Here is a 16,431-nt window from a genome sequence, read left to right as displayed (position 1 = left end):
ATTTTGTACAGTGCATAACTAGGACCAGATTATTTAGGTTCGTATGTATAATGAAATGGGAATAACATATACAGTAAATAGAATAAAATAGTAATGTATTGTCTGTAGTGTCTGGCTTGTCTAGAAAATCCCAGCATGACACTTGCTTTACCAAGGCCTAAATCTAATGTTAGTTTTAACTAGAATAAACCCATTGAATTCCTGGAAGTATATTGCTTTACAAAGTTTTCATGGATTCAGTGGAGTATCAGTTGGATTTAAGACAAACTCTTTGGGAGGGACCACAGGAGCTTTATATTTATTGACATACTTGGTCACCAGAGGCAACAAAGAATTTCTGTGTAGGTGGAAGAGTGTGCTGGCAGAAGAGAGACTGATCACTATGTCTTCTCTCTGCATGCCCACTTTGTTTCAATCTAGCCACAAAGGACATGTTCTCTTTGAGCTTAGAAACTCAGATCGCTTTTCTCCTAGCACTAATCATTTTCTGCTGCCATGTTAAGATCTCAGATGCAATACTGAAACCATGGTCTTGGTTACCAAATGGCAACTAGCCCCATATTGTCAGTACAACTTCCTTGTAGAAGTGGCAAAACTCTTTAACTTTAGTTCATTCGGTGCAGGTGTGGTTCACCGTTGTTGACAAAATAATTTCTCAATGGTACTTTAAGGTTTCGTGGCCAGTCCTTAAACATGGGTTAGATGGATGGAAGACCGGGTACAATGAAATGCTATGCCTGAATACAGGCTATGTGTTTGCTAGCCCAAGTGCTAGACCACAAGTGCTAGCCAGGATCTCGATTTAGAAATTAGCGTGCCAAACAATTATAGTTAATAGCTTAATTTTTAAAGGCATCTAATCATTTAGTATAGAATCATAGAATCGTAGAGTTGGAAGAGACCACTAGGGCCATCCAGTCCAACCCCCTGCCATGCAGGAAATCCAAATCAAAGCATCCCTGACAGATGGCCATCCAGCCTCTGTTTAAAGACCTCCAAGGAAGGAGACTCTATCACCTTCCGAGGAAGTGCATTCCACTGCCGAACAGCCCTTACTGTCAGGAAGTTCCTCCTAATGTTCAGGTGGAATCTCTTTTCCTGTAGCTTGCATCCATTGTTCCGGGTCCTGTTCTCTGGAGCAGCAGAAAACAAGCTTGCTCCCTCCTCAATATGACATCCTTTCAAATATTTAAACAGGGCTATCATATCACCTCTTAACCTTCTTTTCTCCAGGCTAAACATCCCCAGCTCCCTAAGTCGTTCCTCATAGGGCATGGTCTCCAGACCCTTCACCATTTTTGTCGCCCTCCTTTGGACACGCTCCAGTTTCTCAATGTCCTTTTTGAATTGTGGCGCCCAGAACTGGACACAATATTCTAGGTGGAAAATTATTTTGGCTGCCTGAAATAAGATGTGTATGTAGGCTTAACATCCTAGGTAGTACACTCGTCCCTCCACATTTGCAGGGGTTAGGGGCAGAGGAACCCCATGAATGTGGAAAAACCACAAATAACAAAAACACTATGTTTTTATGTGAGAGAACACCTCTTTAGGAATCTCTAGGTCCTCCAGTGCAACTGTGTGGTCAACATCTGCCAGATATTGACCATAGAATTGCACTGGAGGAGCTACAAATGCCTAGTGGAGTGTTCTCTATAGGAATCTCTAGGTCCTTCAGTGCAATGAGAGAACACATTAATAAAATCCATGACAAATCAGATCTACAAAGGTCAAAGCCGCAAACGTGGAGGACAAGTGTAGTTAATTATACCAGAGGTTATATGATTTTTAAACATCAATTTCAAATTGATCTTTAACATCAAAAAAATTCCTGTGTTAATCTGATTTTAAAAGGTTTATCAAAGAAATGGGAATTGTGTGGCCTCCAGATACTGTTAGACTGCCACTAACAGCAGCCCTAGTCAGCATTGTCAGTGGTAAGGAACACTGGAAAGTTGCAGTCCAACAACATCAGAAGGACTGTATGATTTTCACCTTTGTTCTTATCCAGTTTAAATCTATTTAAGTATTAATGTGAAAGACTTTGAAAGCTAATGAGGTTTCAATCTAATGTGCAGGAAAGATTTTGAAAGCTAATGAGATTGAGTCCTGGTTTCTTGGAAGGAGACCAGGTGTATGTTCATACTCCCTCTTGCCGTTCCCACATCTTTCTCACCCTACTTCAATATTTCCAGCATTTATTAAACCACAGCTTCCTATTACCACCATTTGTAGTCAGCTGAAACCAGTTGAAGTAAACTTCAAAAGTATTCTCTTAAGGTGTGTTACAAAGGGAGTCCATAGATACAATGGTTTGTTTGTTTTTTCAAACTGTTAAACTATGTTTTAATCTAAGGGCTGTCTAACTTTTTTGGACCCAAGCCCACATGTGATGCTAGCTTGGGGTTCAGAGGACACACCTTGTATGTCTCTGGGAGGGAATAGAGAGCCTTCTCTCTACCTCATATCTAAGCAGTCCTCAGGTAGATCTTTCTTCTCTGGTAGTGTGAGCACTGGGGAGAACTGAGATATCCGCTCCCACCATGACCATCCTTAGTGTACATGGACTGCAGGTCAATCCTGAATCTCTGTATAAAGATTGTTATCCTTGATCAAGGGTTTCCCCTCCCCTCCATAACAGAGCTGCCCGGAAGTCCGTACAGTAACAAAGAAAGAACAACTTTATTGATAGGATTGCAGGATTCCCACATTTACAAGCTTGCAAGGTGTCGTTACAGATGACTAAAAATTCACATGTACATTACTGAGAGTCTCACTGTCTTCATTCAGTGTTAGGTTTTAACAATCAACAATAGAGCTTTCGGTTTATTTTTCCTTAATCATCCCATGTTGCCCAAATGTAACCATAAATGACACAATGAGTGGAGGGAGCCAGAGTTCCTCCTAGCAGCTTCCCAGCAGCTGCAACAACGCTATCTGTAACATGCCAGGCTGGCCAAGGTCAGTTCCCACTCTTACTATTCTGACCCCCACCATGAATATGGGTGAACTCTAGTTTGATAGTCATCATTGACTTTGGGCATTGAAATGTGAAAATGTCTTATTTATAGAAAATCACACCTTGAGAGCATCTACTTGGAACTTGAAAATCTTGGTTTGAACTCTTCTGTAAGTCATTGAATTACTCATGGGGTCTCAAGATTCAGCTTAATAGTAGCAGCAAGAGGGAAAGGGTGAATTGTATGCAACTAGTGGTGACAGAAGGATGAATTGTGGGCATTGGCATTGCAGTGTCCCTAGAAGGCTGCACTTAAAGTCTTGTGATGCCACAGGCTGTAAAAACTTGATATAATCAGAGCAGATGTAAAGCCAAACATTACCTTTTAAACTCAATTATGTGAACCTTTGCCATCTAGTCAAAGACATAGCTGTGTTGGTCTGGAAAATCAGTATGCAAACGTATTTAGTTGCACCTTTGAGACTGACTAAAAGAAGGAAACTGACCAGCTTCTTTCTTAAAGGTGCTACATGATCCCTTTGCATACTGATCTGCCCTACCTTGACGTACTTTTCTTTTCTATGTGTATTTAGCACACTGTGGTTGCTGTTTACCAGAGAACTGTATCCTTACCCAACATAGTCCTCCCACTTGTAATGAATGCTGCACTTCTTTAGAGACAATGACCAAATGTGCCCACTGAGTTCTAGTTCCGCGACAACTCTCTAATTCACACTACATAAAATGAACTTTCTTTTGACATCATAAATTTTATTGCAGTTAAGTCTTTTAAATACTGTAATACATTTTAAAGATTTTTCTGCTCAGAATTTTTTTAAAGTATTAAGCCTTTCTTGCTGTTTTGCTAAAGCAATTTTATAACCACACCATCTTTGTATCAACTGATTACTATATACTTTAATAAAACTAATATTAATATGAATACAGCCATTGCTTCTACTATTAAGAAATCCTTCCATTCAGCCACTATCCAATAGGATATTGGATGAACAATTTGGTTGACCCATACCAAGATAATAGAATCTGTGGGATGAGTTTAGATATATTTATAGAGATCTGTATTATCTGTGAATAGTCAGTATACTCTGATATTTACCGTCCACATCAAAATGTAATTTCCTGTTGTAAATGGTCAGTTTACATTACTTTTCATCTCAGGGCTTTGAAGCACTGGTATATTGGATGCATCTTATCTGTTACATCTTATTTCTATGAATATAGAAAGCTGCATTGCCCCTGGTGGGACTATTTATTAATGTGGTCCCGTATTATCTACTTAAGCTAGTAACTGCTCTCCAGGTCTTGAGCAAAAAGAGTTTTTTCCATCACCTGCAACTTGAGAATACAGTGGGGTCTTGCTATCCTTAGACTCACTGTCCGCAGATCTGAGGATCTGTGGATGGCAAGTCCCGTTGTTCTCAGTGGAGGTGTGTACATGTGGCCACACTGCCATTGGGGACAACAGTACTTGAGTCCCGCTTTTCCCCCCCTTATCTTCTGGGGAGGGGGTCCAGAACAGATACCCATGGATACGAAAAGCCAACAGTATTTTTACTGCAGATACTATCAGTTGAGCCTGGAACATTTTGCAGTATTAAGCCATGAGTAATCACTGTCACTCCCTTGTACTTTCTTTCCATTTGCAGTTTTTCACCAACTCTTATGTACTCTAAAAGGAAGGATCCCTGCTTCTGGAAATTGTCACACAGAAACACCTTCCCTTTTTGCCTAGTGGCTTTCAATTTAACACATGAAAGGAAGTGATTTGTGAAGAGGGCAGGACTGGTTCTAACAGAAAAAGGAAAGTTGGGATTTAGTTAATCTGGAGTAGCGGCCTATGTTTCAGTCGGCCAGTTTGCTTACAGTCAGTATGGACAATACCAACAACTTCTTTCTGCTAGAGTTCTTTTGAGAATTCCATTTATTGAGGCCCCAAGATTAGAACCATAGACTTCTAAACACAGTGCACCCGCATCATACATGGCTTTCAGTATATGCTGAAAGCCGCGGCTGGAAATGCACACCATAGGCACAAGCCCCATTGTTTTCAATGGGGCTCCAACATACATGGTATCTCCCTTACGCGGAGTGGTCCGGAACAGATCCCTGCATAAGGGAAAGGCACACTGTATTACAGTATTGCTATCTAAGTGATGTAACTTGTAAAGGGAGAGCATGGGAAGGAGTGATGCCTAACTCTGCATTGGAAGAGCATCTAACTAAGAGATGTGGGACAAGGGCCAGTGATGTATTTTGTTGGCTAAGATGTAGACTCAACATGTGTTCTGTTTCACAGAATAAAACCTGTAGTTTGGCACTAGGTTTATGTCTCTATATATTGTTCTCTTTTTCAGCTTCTTCTTCATTAACGCCAGATTTATTATCTCCAGGAAGTTCAAATGTCTCTTCTCCTTTACCTTGTTTCGGATCCTCATTCCAATCTACAACTTCCTTTGTCATTAGTGATATCACAGAGGAGGAGGCAGAATTAGAAAGCCCAGAGCGTCCATCTGTTTCCATGCTTTGTTCTGCAACCTCTGAATGTTGTAAAGCAGACCCAAAGGATTCCGACGATGAAGATTCGGTGTCTCTGTCAAAGGCCAGCAGTTTTGCAGATATGATGGGCATTCTTAAAGACATTCATAGGATGAAACAGAACAAAGACTTGTAAGTTTTGTTTTGTTTTTGTTTTTTCTTTGGTTTTTTTTCCCATCCCTAAAATTCTTTTTCTTTATTGATTGGAAGCTTGCAGTCTTGCTTTACATGAAATTATATCTACCGGTTGTTAGTGCTGTGGCTAGTTGAGATTAGTTATTTTTAATGTACTTGGACTGTTTTGCCACAACAGTGCAAAACTTCACAAGAGATGGTTGATAGTCCTTTCTTAAGATTGGGGTTATGTTTTCATTGGTTAGAGCAGATGTGTATGTAAATCCATTGAAGTTACTATCCATTCATACGTGTCCTCTGTAGCCTGTAAGAAAGGTGGCAATATCTGGAAATTTCCAACACTCAATCATATGGAGGCCATTCTTGTCCTCTGGGATGACCAAAGAAGCAGGTACTTACAACCCTATTTTGGATGCATTTGTTCTAACTACTTCCTGCAGCTCTGGCATTTCTGAACCCCTATTTTGCAAGAGGTTTTTATAATTTCAGACACAGAGACCAATAGCAGCAAGTTTTAAAGATCAGCAATAATGTCTCATTTCTTGCTGTTTCTCTGCATTTTTCCATTTCCTCTCAGAATTGAATGAATTCACTGACAGTGTGCAACACTATACCTATGCCAGAATTATGGCCTTTGGTTAGGGAGACGTGGGTTCAGATCACTTGTTTTTGAAGGCAACTGGGATAATCCTCATCCATGTATGCCTGTTGAGCTCAGTGGAATGTATGATAAATAAGAGTAAAATATATGACTGTGCATATGAATGCTACTAAGCTGGGAATGCTTGCCAAATAGTGATTTTTGCCAGCACTCATTTTAGGGTTTTTATATTTATTAGGAATGTTTGGGGGGGGGGGTTGCCCATTCAAATTTGGAAACAATTAACCATCTTAATTCTAAAGGTTTTTAAAAACTCTACTGTTTGTTGAATATAATGATGCTGGAGTTGTGTCGCCTTCATTAGGTAGACGGTATGAAAATGCTGCATTCATTATGCAAATAGAGCTCTTTTTTAAATCGTTGCAATCTTCCATATCCATTTAATGCACAATCCAGTAAGAGCAATTTAATTTTGATAATAACCAGTGCAATACCATGGAAACATTGAATTAAAGTGTAAATTATGTGGCTAGGTTTTGCGTCATCTGCCCTCAATTTTTCCCCTCCAGTCTCCTAAGGAGCTAAATTTAATGCAGAACAGAGAACTGCTTTCTGCTGAGCATATATTTTTTTTGGCTTAAGTGTTTATTCAAGTCTGAGAGGGAAATTAAGATAATGAAATGGAATCATTCTGTCACAGCATGTATTTCTTCTAATTTGGAGGTTATTCCTAATCAATGAATAAGATTACAAGAAGCAGCAGGTTTCATTCATCTCCATCAGGCTCTTTTACCTTCAGCTTTGGGTAGCTTCCATCAGTCAAAATATCCAATAATAGAGGAGTTACTCAGTTGTAACTAGTTCCTCTGAGCAGTGTAGTGGTTTGAACATTGGATATAACTCTGGAGACCAGGATTCAGGTCCCTACTTGGCCATGAAAACCCACTGGGTGGCTGTGGGCAAGTCATTGTCTCTCGGCCTCAAAGACAAACTGCCTCGAAACAAAAATCCTGGTAAGTTCATGTTATGGTCGTCATAGATTGGAAACCACTTCAAGGGACACAACAGCAACAACAAATCCGTTCCTCTAAGGATAGCAGTTTGTGATGGAGTTATGTCTCCATATGTTGGCCAATTTTTTGTATCATTAACAGCTTTTTCCTCAACAAGTTCAATTGTGATTTTATCAGATTTCCTTTGTTTTTACATAAATAATACAATTTTCAGGTTGCAAATTTTATAGATTGTATGCTTTGTAAAGCAGACAGATTGACTTGTGACTTTCCACATACATAACTGTATTTACTAGTCCATACTTGTAGCTGTGACTAGTCTGTGAGTGGTATACATCCCATGGTAGGAATATTAGCATAGCATTCTTCCTTTGGGGAAAAAGGTAAACTTGTTCTTTTCTTAACAATAATATACAGATTGTGCAGAAATGTACAATAAGTACAAAGGCTGTGCTTTTGCACTTGTTGTTCTGTGCCTTCAAGACATTTCCTGCTTATGGTGACCATAAGGTGAACTTCTCATGGGGTTTTCTTAGCAAAATTTACTCAGGGGGGGCTTGCTTGTGCCATCCTCTGAGGCTGAAAGTGTGTGATTTGCTCAAGGTGGGTTTCCATGGTCAAGCAAGGATTTCAACCCTGGTCTCCCAGTGTCCTAGTTGAACACTTAAACGTCCTGGTGGTTCTCTACTTTGCACTATAAAGTGTGTGCAGCAGAGGTGTTGTAAAATCTGTGCAGCTCCAGCAACCAAGCCTCTCAGCCCAGCTGATACACACACACACACACACACACACACACACACACACACACACACACCCCTTTGTGCTTTGCAAAGAGCAGCTGCAAACAAGAGCTCTCAAAGGAGTGGATGGAGTATGTCCTGTTTAGATAAGCACAGCTGTTTATTGCTGAGTGAAGAGAGTAGAAAACATTGTGGATGTACAGGCATTAGGACATAAATTGTCAGATGCTTGCAGGGAAATTTCCTGGGTGGACCAGACCATAGGTCCTTGGGATGATGTTTAGATATCTCATCTCTGACGCCGTGAACCTTTAACCGGGGAGAGTTTGCCATGATACACTTTTGTAGCAAGGGATGCAGGGATTTTATTCTAATCTTGGCATCTTGGAGGAAAGTGAAATGGTGGCATTGGCTAAATGAAAGAACGGTGTTAGTTCACATTGTTGCATGTCTTATTAACAAGTTTTGGGTGTAACACAAAGTTCTAGAAATAAGAAAAGGCTTCTCACTTTGTCAGATGAATTTGTAAAGCAACTGATTCACAGTAGATGCTGCTTGGTTATATTGGAATACTGTCAAACAAATCCCACAGCTCTGCATGAGATAAATGTTGAAGAGAATCTTGATTCAGCTGCTAAAGTGATATTACAGTGTAATGTTTCTTAGGTCCAGAAGACACTGCAGAAATAATCCAGTTAGAGACCGCTTTAACTGCCCTGGCTCAATGTTAGGGAATTCTGGGAACTGTAATTTTGTGAGGCATTTAGCCTTCTCTGTCAGAGAGCTCTGGTGCCACAACACACTACAATTCCCAGATTCCCTAGCACTGAGCCAGAGCAGTTAAAGCAGTCTCAAACTGTATTATTATATGTGTTTTGGACCTTAGTGAGTAAAGCTAGCAAGGTCTGTATAAGAACTAGAGTTCTTTTGGCTTGTTCTTGGTCCATCTTACTCTGAATGTGGAAATGTGTGAATGTGAAAATGTTTTGGGGGCAGTTTTCAACTAGATGAACATAATCAAATGGCCTCATTTGCTACAAGAATGATGGGACAGTGCTTCTCTTTGGCGTCCTTGTGAAATTATTTGTTTGAACTAAATAGGATATTATGTACTTATTTTATCTGTGATTTTAAAAAGTTCACATTTTGAAAGACTACCAATACATCTTTGGTTTGATTTTATTTATTTTTTTACAATTCCAAAGTGCTTTAAGAGTAGGTTGTGGCAGGAAGCCTGTCAATGACAAACCGGAGGTTGTGTGAGTATATGTTTAATTTTGAACCAGGCAAAGGGGGCTTTTCGCTTGCCCCCTTCAACTCCCTCCAGCAGTTGCCAAGCCCCATGCATCACAGTGCAGCGGTAAATAGCTGGGGAAACTGACTCCCATTCCCATTGCAAGTGGTGGTGTTACTGGTCCTTTGTGAAGAACTATTGTACTGCTCAGTCATCTCCCATTTAATTTAATGACATTTAATGACACCCTCCATGAGGCTTGGCAACTATTGGATGGGGAGATGGGTGTCACACGGCGCATGTGATGAACTGCTATTTGTGCATCTCAGCCAGTATTCCACTTCTGATAATTTTTGTTAGCAGAATCTGACAAATTGTAATGACCTTTGGTTAAATGCAATAAAGTCTGGCCTTTAGAAAAACAAATAATAGTACTGAAGTTCTCTCTCTTCTATCTCCCCTTTGTATTGATGCTTTTTAATCTTCTTGAAAGGTCTTAAGATTGTAGATAAAGTTGATAGCAAATTCACACTTGTCCATCAGCCTTAGGTTGTCAGACGTTAAGTAATCTCAGGTATTTTGGACTGATCTCTGTAGTTATTAAAAACCAGTACGTTTACAGAGTGAGAAGTGAGTATTGGGTCATGGTGTACTCTGTTTGGGCTCCTGTTAATATCTTTTATTTTGTGTATTATTTTTAGGAACAAAACTTTACTGAAAGAGGAAGATCCTGCAGTTCTTATAGCAGAGGTTTTAAGAAGAAAATTTGCCTTGAAGGATGAAGATGTAAACATGAAAAAGAATTGACAATATGCTCATTTGTTACCTTGTAAAGCAAATTATTGTGCTCCTAAGATTTTTCTCTACAGTGGCTGCCTTCCTCAGAACATCAAATATCTCTTAGGGATTAGGTTTCCTGCATGAATGTATGTGTGGAAATAACCGCTAGGCAAGAAGAACTGTCTTTTTGCAATGTTTCTTTCCACACAGCTAAGAGATACAATTTTTTAAAAGGGCAAATAGTTTTCCAGACCGTTTTGAAATGAAGTGTTGTTAGTAAAGATACCTCTCCGGTGAAATTTGCAAGTGACTGACATAGTGGTAAGTTAAATTAAAAATGAACTATTAATTTTGTTGCAATTTTTGAGTGTGTAAATTCATCTTTTCAAAGTTCCTATATAGAAACATCTTTTTATTGGTTGTTTTAAGCCTTTCTCCACAAATCCCTCTCCTTTGATGGCAGATACTGTATGCTGTTGAAGATGGTTCTGCGTGTAGCCTCCTAGTCTTACCAGCCCCTGATGACTTCCAGGCAAGAAAAGTTTTGCTTCACCCTTTCTTTTTCCCTGGCACTAGGGAAGACAAATTCTAAAGTGCTTGCTTTTTTCCCTCAGCAAACAGAATGAATGAAAATAAAAGGTATTCTTTGAAATCCCTTTGGAACAGACCATTAAGAGGACCAAGTCCACATAGATCTGATAATGTGGCCAGAATTCTCTTTTGTGTTTATGCCACTGTTAACTATTATTATGGATTTTGTACAGAGATATCAAGAAACTCCTTGTATAGCTGTTTTTCCAGGCTGTGCAACTGCAGCTGGATGGCACCGGTGTAGCTCTACCTCCCACCCAAATGGCCAGACTTGCTGGAGATGAACTGGGAAAACTCCATTGTGCAGTTGCCTTGTAGGTGTTATCCACCCAGACCTCCACCAGCATTCAATAGTCTCAGCCATCACTTTGTCTTACAGTATGGGAGTCCTTTTTCTAGATGAAAAAGCAGCTTAAGAGCTCATTGCAAATACTTGTAATCAGGGAGATGTTGGTCCTCTGTAGCCTTTGACCACATGCTTAAAAGTATTACCAGTAATACACTTCGCCATAGCTTCTTGAAGATGGATAGACACAGCGGAAATTAAAGTATGGTTACTTTACAGGATGTATTCAGATATCTCTCATAAGCAGTGAAGGTGTTTTGCTTTAAAATAAGTTATCTCAAGCCAGTACACTACATCATTATCAGTTTCTTGTATAGCTTAGAGCAGGTTTCCACTTAGCATTTTCTTTCCTGTTCAAACCCATATTCTACCTAGCTATTCAGAGACAGAGATAGATATTTATCACATTTATATTTTATGGCACAGAGACAATTAAATACCCAAGACTGCTAAGTACATTTCTTACATTAATGAAAAGTCAGCATTGGTTCTTCCTACCCAGCTGACCCCTTTAGAAAAAATGGCTTTCAAGGCTAGTGACTTGGTTTTAAATATGTCCAGCTAAGTTGGGAGAATAGTTTTAGTTGTGAAGTCAAAGGCTTTCATGGCTGGCATCCATAGTTTTTTGTGGGTTTTTTGGGCTATGTGGCCATGTTCTAGAAGAGTTTCTTCCTGAAGATGCCAGCCACAGATGCTGGAAAAACATCAGGAATAAACTTCTAGAACATGGCCACATAACCGGAAAAACCCACAAAAAACTAGTTTTAGTTGTGATTTTTCTTAATAGTAGATTATTAGGCAACGTGATGGCTCCTGCTGCAGGGGAAATTGCTCTGCTGTGTGCATTGAAATGTGCTGACATGGAAGTGAGATAGAATTCAAAGATATAGCCATGCTAGTCTGTGGAATCAGTATGTAGAAAGATCTTGTAGCACCTTTGAGACTAACTGAAAGAAATAGGCAGAACGAGCTTTCATAGACTTCAGCCTACTTATAGTGTACTTACAATGTGCTTCAGTTTACTTATACTGTAAGGATCTGAAACAGGTTGGGGAAGAACCAGCTGTAGCTCAACTAGATCCAAAGATACTCTGGCCTCTTTTATAGGGCTGAGAAGGCCCTGTGAATTCTGTCATGTAGTTAATCCCACGCCTGCTTCCAAGTGACTAGGTTTAAGACTTAATGGCCTGAGGGGGAAATATGAGGTTTGGACAGGCTAGGAGATGTTAGGGATGCGTGCAGTTTATTTTTAATCCTCATCCTTAACACTTACTTTCAAGAGCAAGAGCAGGCATAGTATAACTCTTATTACACTTCTGTTCCATCTGCTAGGGAAGAAAATTACAGAAAACCAGAAGGTAGGTGGTGCTCTTATGACTCCCAAGAAAGAAAAAGCAGCTTAAGAATCAGAATACAATTTTTATTACCAGCACAAGAACAGATTTTTTTCATACAAAAGTGTATTGAAGCAACAGGAAAGGCTGTAATCCTAGAATGTCAGACAAGGTTCATTACTTATTCATACTAATAGATTCAGCTGCCTATTTTCCAAATTGGGAGGATTAGGCTTCAGCCATGATGATAGTATTCTTTCTGTACTTCCTCTGCTGGACAACCAGCATGCAGAATGGCTTCAGCATGCACTACACAGTTGTAGGCAACATAAATGCAGTGCACCTTTAAGCCTTGTCTGTATCTGTTTTGTAAGTAAGCACTGAGGGCATTTATCCCACAGAGCAATTATGAGTTAGTGTTTAATGACTTTATTGCCTTCTGAATCCTCTGTGAATAGCAAGTCATAACATGATTTCTGACTAATGTCTGCTAGAACAGACAAGCTCCTGCCCGGAGAGACATGGGGCCTTCTCTCCACAGGATAACAAGCCCCAAAGCAGTTCTTATGGGATGGGCTCACTCCTGAGCTGCTTTTGCCTTGTTGAGACAGCGGAGTTTGTTCACGAAAAAAGCGGTGAGAAATGACTTTGTGGCCCTCCGAATCTTGCGTGAACAAGGAGTTGGTCACATCCACCTGGCTGTTCTCACTACAAATGCCTTTAGATTTCAAACAGAACCCAGGCAGAGTTTTGCTGAAGTTTTTCATAGGGCTCATTTCTGTTATATTTGTCCCCAGCTGAGGATCTATATTCTCAGAGTCAGAGGATTCTATGAAGGAGCTGTCATTACAAGAAGATGGTGGTTTGTATCTTCTACAACCTTTAGTTCTTTTATCTGAAGCTCTTTCTATCTTCAGGTTTGGACTACCCTGACAAGCTAAGGTGGCTGGTTTTTCTTTTTTCCAATCACCATTTTTCTCTCTTAAAGGTGACTTAGACACAGCTCCCTGATCAAGAAGCCCCTTCTCTTTCTGGTGCTGACTGAAGTTTAAGGAGAGAGGGTTCTCCCCTTGTGCAGTAGTAGAATCTTCTCCTTTAATATAACTGAGGACACAGCTGTTACTCTGGGGTTCAGCCAGGAAAGAATTCCAGGGAGGAATGTGTTGTGGTTTCTCTACAACTTGTTGTTTGTATTCTTGCATGATTACTGGTTGAGTCAGAGAAGTTAGCAATGATGTTCTTTCCCCAGCCAGCAATTCATGGTTTGTTAGCTTAGAAGCACTGTTTGATGCACCAGCAGGTAACTGTTTACTTGTGTTGATTTCCCTCTCCCCTGGAAGGACAAGTTAAATTTCAGTTAATCCACAATGTCAATTATACACTTTTTATGTAGTTTAGAACTGCATTGGAATGGCAAATATACCATAATAGCCTACCTACTAAATAGAGCCAGTATGGTGTAGTAGTTTGTTGGATTAGAACTCTAGGAGACTGTGGTTCAAGTCCCCCACTCAGCCCTGGAAACCCACTGGGTGACCTCAGGCAAGTCACACTCTCTCAGCCTCAGGAGAGGGCAATGACAAACCTCATTTGAACAAATCTTGCCAAGAAAAGCCCATGATAGGTTGCCATTAAGTCAGAAATGACTTGAAGACACAACACACACAATTGTAGGTATGCTATCACAGGATTTCACCTAACTAGGGGAAAGCAAATATCTAAATTAACACTTTCACCTAATCCGCCAAGAGACTAAACTCTGATTTGTGAAATCAAAGGCTTTCGCAGCCACTATCCATAGTTTTTTGTGGGTTTTTCAGGCTATGAGGCCAGTTCTAGAAGAGTTTATTCCTGATGTTTTGCCAGCAGCTTTGACGAAACATCAGGAGTAAACGCCCTCATAGCCTGAAAAACCGACAAAAATTATAAACTCTGCTCTTCTATGGGGTTGAGAGACATCAGCAATAAACAGCTGGCCTGGACTGTTTAGTAAAAGTAATTGAAAATAATCCAGAGTTGCTTTGTGCTGCTGCCCTCATAGAGTTGGAAGAGACCACAAGGGCCATCCAGTCCAACCCCCTGCCATGCAGGAAATCCAAATCAAAGCATCCCCGACAGATGGCCATTCAGCCTCTGTTTAAAGACCTCCAAGGAAGGAGACTCCACTACACTCCAAAGAAGGAGTATGTTCCACTGTCAAACAGCCCTTACTCTCAGGAAGTTCCTCCTAATGTTGAGGTGGAATCTCTTTTCCTCTAGCTTGTATCCATTGCTCTGGGTCCTAGTCGCTGGAGCTGCAGAAAACAAGCTTGCTCCCTCATCAATATGACATCCCTTCAAATATTTAAACAGGGCTATCATATCACCTCTTAACCTTCTTTTCTCCAGGCTAAACATACTCAAGCTCCCTGAGTCTTTCCTCATAGGGCATGGTTTCCAGACCCTTCACCATTTTGGTTGCCCTTCTTTGGGCCTCTATTACCTTTACCCATCTGCCCCCAGTTGCTCAGTGTTTGAGGTGATTTGAAACCTAGACATGAGACAGAAGTTCCAACCTCCTCTGCAGTCCTGGAATAAAAGGGTGTAGGATGGAAAAACAAGCTTTTGGGATGACATTGTGTGGTTTTTGTATCCTCAAAAAGAAAGGTACAATGGAAGTGTGAAATAAACCCTCTTCTGCAAATCTTTTCAATGATGTGCAAATTATTAAAATCCGGTACATTTTCTTAATAGTTTCCTGGTTTTTAAATAATTGAGGATTCAGCATTATTTGGGGTGGTATGGAACTACAGTGTGCCCACGTCATATGAAAGCAGTGCTGCTTCTTCTGGAGCCATGTGCTGGAAGAAACAATGACGTACGCACCACCACGAGCATAATCCCCATTACTTGCAATGGGGCTCAAGCATGCACGTTTTTTGTTTTATGCCGGGGGGGGGGTCCGGAACGGATCCCCCGTGTTAAACAAGGGCGCACTGTAGTACACAAACTAGTACAGATGAAACTCTTCAAGCAGTTAAGGACAGACAAGAAGGTGTAAAGATTAAAGTTACATCACTGAATACCAAAGTTAGGATAACCAGGGCTGTGGATGGTAAAGTGACTGCGATCCCTTTATAAGTCAGAATCAAAGTGATGGCAATTAACAACAATAAACCCCAAAACATGTAGCTTTCTTGGTCTTGAACAAGAGATTATTTGCAAAACAAAAATGTCTGAAGGAGACCATAGCCGCCATCCCCTTCCCAGTACAAGGACAGAGGCCTTGCTACAGTTATGGGAAGGGAGAAAACACTGATGGTTACAATAGAACACATTTGCAGACTTAAGTAATAACTAAAACATGACCTGATTCTACTTCAGGCTTATACCTGTATTAGAGTGGCCAAGACTTTGTACGGCACACATTTTCCTTTATGGATCAAATAAAGATGTCTACTTGGAGCATCACCAGATTTTCCCCATTTTACCAGGATGTTTCTCAAATGGAATAGAACAATTGCTACAATTAAATGTTTGCGCAAAAGTGATGTGGATGGCCTAGATGCCAAATTCAACTAGGTTATGTTGAACCAGGTCATCTCTTCAATTATTTTAGATTTAACACCCAGAAGTCCCAATGAACATGTGATGAGGAGTTATGGGAATTATTGTCTACTCTAACACAGTGGGAGGGCCAATGATTTGAGAATCTGCAATGCACACTCCTAGCTAGAACTGAATGTGTATATATGGATATTATGCATGTGCTAACCTGATCTAATTGACAGGACCAGGACCCCCAGGAACAGAAGTTGGAATTGGGTTGTATCCACACCGAAGAAATAATTCAGTTTGACACTTTAACTGCCATGGCTCACTGCTATGGAATTCTAGGACTTGGAGTTTTATGAGATATTACCTTCTCTGTCAGAGAGCTTTGGTGCCACAACAAACTACAGAGAGCTCTGGAGCCACAACAGACTACAATTCCCAGAGTTCCAAAGCATTGAGCCATGGTAGCCACAGTGGCATCATACTCAATGTGGATGCAGCCTTGGTCCCTGGCACATACACACTTCTCCTCTTTCTGGTACTATTGCTGAGTCTCTGGCTGAGTTTACAGATATTTAGCCTAGGATGCCAGGTATGTATGCAATTTA

The 16,431-nt window shown here is 40.4% G+C and overlaps 2 protein-coding genes across 4 annotated transcripts in view; one reads left to right on the top strand and one right to left on the bottom strand.

The window, feature by feature from the left end:
- Nucleotides 1–14,981, top strand: part of MTFR1L (mitochondrial fission regulator 1 like) — a 28,146-nt gene extending 13,165 nt beyond the window's left edge. The window contains exons 7-9 of one of the 2 annotated variants that reach the window (XR_016271882.1): nt 5,335–5,647; nt 9,940–10,339; nt 10,482–14,981. Coding sequence is in view for 1 of the 2 variants with exons in the window: in XM_089479215.1 (XP_089335341.1) it covers nt 5,335–5,647; nt 9,940–10,045 (419 nt within the window). In the remaining variant the exon portion in view is untranslated. Of the gene's footprint in view, nt 1–5,334; nt 5,648–9,939 lie in introns of both variants that reach the window. The other variant, XM_089479215.1, reaches the window with a different exon arrangement.
- AUNIP (aurora kinase A and ninein interacting protein) overlaps nt 12,355–16,431 on the bottom strand; it is a 42,338-nt gene continuing 38,261 nt past the window's right edge. For both annotated transcript variants that reach the window (XM_089479210.1, XM_089479211.1), the window contains exon 5: nt 12,355–13,622. In XM_089479210.1, coding sequence (XP_089335336.1) covers nt 12,703–13,622 — 920 coding nt within the window. In that variant the 3' untranslated portion in view covers nt 12,355–12,702. The remainder of the gene's footprint in view (nt 13,623–16,431) is intronic.

This window comes from Sceloporus occidentalis, unplaced genomic scaffold, assembly GCF_023333645.1.
Source record: "Sceloporus occidentalis isolate IW3139 unplaced genomic scaffold, rSceOcc1.0.p SCAF_13, whole genome shotgun sequence".
NCBI classification, from domain to species: Eukaryota; Metazoa; Chordata; class Lepidosauria; order Squamata; family Phrynosomatidae; genus Sceloporus; species Sceloporus occidentalis.
This window is presented reverse-complemented; position numbering and strand designations above follow the sequence as displayed.